The sequence below is a fragment of the Perca flavescens genome, chromosome 14 (genome assembly GCF_004354835.1).
Source record: "Perca flavescens isolate YP-PL-M2 chromosome 14, PFLA_1.0, whole genome shotgun sequence".
Lineage (NCBI taxonomy): Eukaryota > Metazoa > Chordata > Actinopteri > Perciformes > Percidae > Perca > Perca flavescens.
In genome coordinates, this window is record NC_041344.1 from 23,990,273 (window position 1) to 23,996,257 (window position 5,985).

A 5,985-nucleotide genomic window follows, 5' to 3' on the forward strand; every position below is an offset into this window, starting at 1 on the left:
AGTACATCAAGAATTTACTTGTTCAGAAAACAAATTACACAAAGATCTCGGGCACTCATGCATTGTGGTATGTTCCAACTAACACACCCTTCCAGTCTGCCAGGCAGGAAGAGACACGCTCAGCTGGGCATTGTTTGGAAGGGGGCATGCCACTTGGCCTCGCTCTGTCTTTCACACACACACACACACACATATATGCACACACCGCTGGGTCAGCCCGGCATCGCTACTAACAACGGGCGCCTGGGCCTCGTGTTTCCATGGCAACCTGTACCAGCAATCTTCCCACGGTGGCAGCGGAACCGAGCGCTGGGTGTTGCAAGGAGCTGTGTGTGTGTGTGTGTGTGTGTGATTGTGTAAGTGTGAGCGTACAGAGAATGCTATCTTGTCCAGTGAAGGACCCAGATGTTCAGACACTCACTGGGCTGATTCCTCTCTTGACCCCGCAGTGCTGATCAAAGAGTACTTGAGCTCATCTGATAGGGCTGTGGGGGGGGGTTAAAGGATTTTACATTTTAGTCAGCCGTATTAAAAGCAATATGAAGTACTGTTTGTGGTAGAGGGAAAAATAAGCACAATCTTCTTACTTTTCTTCATATTGTGGTTCTTTGCTGATCACCAACAGCTGCCTAGAGGGTCACAGGTTACCCTTTTGCCGTTTGTCTCTCACACTCACTCCCCAAAAACGAGTTCACTCTCCAAGTCACCTGTGCGATTGTGTGAGAGTCAAGCTTCATGCACTGCCACACACTCCCCTGTGGATGATGGAGTGTTTTCACAGTCCATCATTCCCACACTCGTCACCTCTCTCCCTCCTGCTGCCATTGTTCTACACAGCAGTGTAATTAAAAGAGCAGAAATAGAAAGAAAGCAGGATAGAAAGAAGCAAGGAAGGAGAGCAGGATGGGATTGGAGGCTAATTGACTGAGGATGACTGAGCAAAGGGGGGGGGGGGGGAGAGATGGGGCTGAGGGGGAGGGAGAGTGACAAACTGGGCAAGGCCAGATTAAAGGGAGGGAGGAGGGACAGGGAGAAGAGGCGGGGGGAGCCAAAACTGGCAACCCTGCCCCAACTGCCAAAATCCTATTTTGTCATTGGGTGGCTGTGACAGAGAGAGGCAGCCAAGAGAGAAATAACCGAGAGAGAGAGAGAGAGAGAGAGAGCGAGAGACTACGATTGGGTGCCAGTGACAGAGTAAAAGACTAAAGCAGCTTGTGAATTTTCTTAGTTGTCATGGGCCCTTGGGGGTCGATCGGGTGGCACTGCTGACTCACAGAGGAGAGGACAGGAGACACATGAAGAAACAAACTAAACAAGACAAAACACGCAAGTGACAAGAAGTAACTAAGGACAACAAGGCTTTTATAAGTAACAGCGCAAGAGAAACAGAGAGTGAGGGGACACACAGGGTGAGCGCCTCTTCCGCAGGGGAGACAGTCTTCAGAGTGTTGCGTCCACGCAGCAGAGAGAGAGAGAGAGAGAGTCCATCATCTATCCATCCATCCGTCCATCCATCAGTCCAGCCAGTGAGGAAGAGGCACAGACATGAAGAGACCTCACGACTACAGCTCCCCAGACTCGGACACAGACGAGTTTATTGACGTGGGACAAGAAGACGGCTATTGGTGAGCATCCGCCAACCCCACCTGAGGTGGTAACACATGCCCTCCAATCCCACTTTAAAGGAAAATGACATGGCGCACATTCTGCTGAAATTAGAAGCTAAAGACAGATTTTCTCGAAACATACTTGGCAGTGAGCTGTGGGCTTTAAAAGCATTTCGACACTTGCTGCCATGCACAAAATTGCAGACAAGTCGAAAGACTGCAGGAAAAGTTTCAGGATTTAAGTCTCAGAAGCTGATGTGGTTTATAAAGCAATGGTACAGAATTTGTGATTTCCTACTCTTCAAAGTTTTCTGCATTCCGCTTCAATGTTTAAAAGGTTTGATAAATGTATCTTCCAACAAAGCTGAGCTGTGAGTTTAACTTCAGGCCTCTGGCAGCAAATCTCCTGTAATCACAGAAATATTATTTTGTTGCATGTCCTTTCTAAATGAAGTGTAATGTTTGCTCCTTTTTACTAGCTCGTGTGAGTAAATGCAGAGATCTGTAATCGTCATTCCACACATGACATGCATTACAATAGGTACAGGTTCAAAATGATGTAAGGCCTGTCATGTCTGGACCATGGAGACAAGGGTTTTCTTGCACTTATCATTTAAAAATGAAATCAATAAATGCATTTAATAAAGAACATATCTTCAAATTACATTTTATTTTAGTCTTGTAAGTCAAGATTCACATTTTATGTAATTTTTTTAATTTTCCACTTGTTTCTAATTTAAAAAAAAAATTGTCATGTAGCAATATGACATGTTTACCTTCCTTCTTTGCATGTTGCATAAAAAACAACAACAACCAAACTGTCAGATAAACACGAAAACAATTGTAAGGGACGACCCCACATCAAAAATACTGAGGAGTTATTTTGCAGGAATATTTGAGGCACACTGTGTGTGAGCGAATACAATGACATTATTTTATTATATTTCAATATATGACATGCAACCATTTTGCTTTATTTTAGACTTAATGAAGTGCTAAAAATGCTGCTATTTTGGAAGGCTAAAAGTGAATTATTCTTATGAGCTTTGTTGAATAAAGGTTATAATCTTGTTTTGAGTGCCACAAATTCCCATTATACAATTAATGATAGGTTGTTCATTATTCACACAGTTAAATATATGGAGTTATAAAAGGATTACGATAAAAAATGCAAAAACTACAAAATACTTTTTTTTTTGGACAGGAAAACAATCATTTGAGCCTTTGAATGCAAATGTGATCTACAATGCCAAGCTGTTAACTGCAGTCTATTATGTAGAACTTGTTTCAGTGTTGTGGAAAATGTCTGATAAGCAGTGAAGTTGACTCCTAACACTGCGCACACTAGTTACAAGCCATTATACCATTTCGCTTTTTAGGTGAATTAGTCAAATTTGGTGTCAGGAATTACAGAAATGTTACAAATACACTCTTCATCAGAGTGTTTTTAGTAACAGTGCATCCCTACAGTATATATAAAAACACATTCACAGTAACACTAAAGACGGTTTGGATAAATCAAATTGCCATTTGACATGCAAACAGAAGACAGTGCCGCCCTTTCAAGTCAGCCCCATCAAACATCAAAGCTAAACAAAAACACACAGCTAAATTGGCAGCCTTAATGTTAAAATCTAATAGAAACACGAGTCTTTGGTGGGGACGTTTTCAGGGAACTCTGAGCTGTCAGGCTCTTTCAGCCCTGTACAAACAAACACAATCCATATTGAGTGACTGTACTCGGAGGAGCTCAGATCCCATGCTGCATGCTGGAGCCCCATGCGAGCAAAAGCATCACCCTGAGGCTATGTAATCATCTTTCTAAAAGTGCTTTCGCTCAGATGGAAAGGAGAACAGCATGTCATTTCACTGAGACTAATGTCCAGAAACGCATTAAACCAAAAACAATCTTGTCTTCCCTCCTCTCCCGGGGACTCCGATGCTGTTCTGTGCCCAAAAACACAAATTAGATTGAAGGGAGCTGATGTGCCATCCTGCCTCTGTGTCATATTAGGGAGGGTAATAATAACAATATGCAGGAGAATCAAAGTTAACATGTTTCTCTCTGTGCCAATACCATCCTCCCATGTCCTTCTTCTCTCTCTCTCTATCTCGATGGTACAGCCCAGTCACCGGGTCCATGTCTCCTGGCAGCGCCTCACAGATTCTGGCTCGAAAGAAGAGAAGAGGGGTGAGTGGATTATAGCCTTGGATCTTAATCTTTTTAGTCCTGTTGTTTTGGTTGGTCCTGACTGGCCCTCTGCTCTTCTTGTTGTGTAGATCATAGAGAAGAGGCGCAGAGACCGGATCAACCACAGCCTGTCGGAGCTCAGGAGGCTGGTGCCCAGTGCTTTCGAGAAACAGGTGACCCGCCGATACATCCACGATCAATTCAAACCATTCTACTTTAACAACAGAAGTAACAAACCGGTTTCATCAAATTTGGATGCCACAGGGTCAAAATGTTGCTCATTTCTCCTGCAGGGTTCATCTAAGCTGGAGAAAGCAGAGATCCTGCAGATGACCGTGGACCACCTCAAACTCCTGCATGCCATGGGAGGAAAAGGTGAGACTTCCGAGTTTGGTGCTCGCAAAACCACTTTCTAGTTCTTTCCGCTTCTGTAGGAACATGGACACATGAAAGCCTTTGGAATAATGCTGCAATATATCAACAACCCAATCAAAAAGTAGACATTATAATTATTTTTTTTTCTCGTCTTGTTTTATCCTGTTTTATGTAGCAAATGTTAACAGTGTTTATCTTATGTCCTGTTATTGTAATTTATATCTGCCAAATGGGACTACAGATGGAAATAAGCCTTTGGGCTACAATCTGGCACTTTTACGTGTACTGCTGTACATGTTCATTAAATGTGCATTGTCCTTAAATAAATAAATGAAAAAAATAAAAAATAAAAGATAAAGCATGCAGCATATACGGTAATTATATTCCAATACTATCATTCATTGTATGACTACGCTCTCTTTCTCTCTCTCAGGTTACTTTGATGCGAGGGCCCTGGCGGTCGACTACAGGACGTTGGGCTTTAGGGAGTGCGTTGGAGAGGTGGTGCGGTACCTCAGCTCCCTTGATGGGGATTCCCCGGACCCTATAGGAGCCCGTCTGGTCTCCCACCTTTCCCACTGTGCAAGTGAGCTCGACCCCCTTCTCCTACAGTCGCCCCCGGCCTCCGCCCTGCCATTTCCTCCGTGGCCGTGGGCGTCCTTCCCTCAGATCTCCCCCAACTCACCAGCCTCCTCCTCACCTCCTTTCCCCAGTGGGGGGCGAAGGGATCTGGCCCTGATGGGGAGCTACCCGTCGCCTGCCTCCCTCCGCCTCGGCCCCCTGGCCGGCTGCCAGCAGGGCGTACCCCAGCTCCTCACCCCCACAGCCCTGGCTACCATTCACAGGTTGCCCTCCCTCGCAGCGTCGGCGTCCCTAGCCCCCTCCAGACCAACCCAGGCGTCGCCTCACAACGCCACCAGGGCCTCCCCTCTTCACCTCCCCACCCCTTCCTCTTCCTCTTCCTCTCCTTCTACCTCCTCCTCCTCTTCTATTTCCTCATCTTCTGCCTCACTGCAAGTCTCTTTCAGGCCCTTCGCGCCGCTGGGGTCTCCCACAGCTCAGAGCAGGGGCTTGAGCGGAGCAGCCAAGGCGGCCCAGGGATGGGGGACCGAGATAGGAGCTTTCTGAAGCTCAATTCTGGTTTTGTTCTCCAAATGAACTCTGTACAGTGGACATGGAGCTCCCACTTGCACCATGTAGCAAACACGAAGCCGTTGAAGAAAGACCTTTGATGATTGTCTCTGCTTCTGAGGGGACTCTAAAAGCCATATCAGACTGTGGGTGAAGTGTCAGATAATCACAAACAATCATATATAATGGAACAATGAAGGAATGTGAAAAAATAGAAGATTTGAATAAATTCACAATCTTGCTTGACAAATACACACATACACAGTGTTCAACAGAGCCATATATATATATATATATGTAACGCTCAACAGAGTGATGTTGAGTTTTTACTGATCTTTTAACTGTGATATTTGTTTGTTTTTTCCCGCAAACCATTTATACATTTGATTACATTTTCCAAGTCTGAAGGATGTTTGACAAAAATCTCTATAAAGACTATATATAGTGATGTTGAGTTTTTACTGATCTTTTAACTGTGATATTTGTTTGTTTTTTCCCGCAAACCATTTATACATTTGATTACATTTTCCAAGTCTGAAGGATGTTTGACAAAAATCTCTATAAAGACTAAGTGCCTTTACCTTGGTTCATGTTTTTCTCTGTGTGTTTTTTTTCTGACTGTATAAGCAAATGGCAACACGTAAAGCTATATGTTGTCGGCTATCAATACAAACGGAAAAG

General features: G+C 44.4%; 1 protein-coding gene across 1 annotated transcript; it reads left to right on the forward strand.

The window, feature by feature from the left end:
* Positions 1-1,202: 1,202 nt before the first annotated feature.
* heyl (hes related family bHLH transcription factor with YRPW motif like) lies at positions 1,203-5,575 on the forward strand. The gene is made up of 5 exons (XM_028598261.1): positions 1,203-1,625; positions 3,732-3,798; positions 3,888-3,971; positions 4,092-4,173; positions 4,607-5,575. The coding sequence occupies exons 1-5, from the start codon at positions 1,546-1,548 to the stop codon at positions 5,299-5,301; spliced, it is 1,008 nt and encodes a 335-aa protein (XP_028454062.1). The 5' UTR covers positions 1,203-1,545; the 3' UTR covers positions 5,302-5,575.
* The last annotated feature ends 410 nt before the right edge of the window (positions 5,576-5,985 follow it).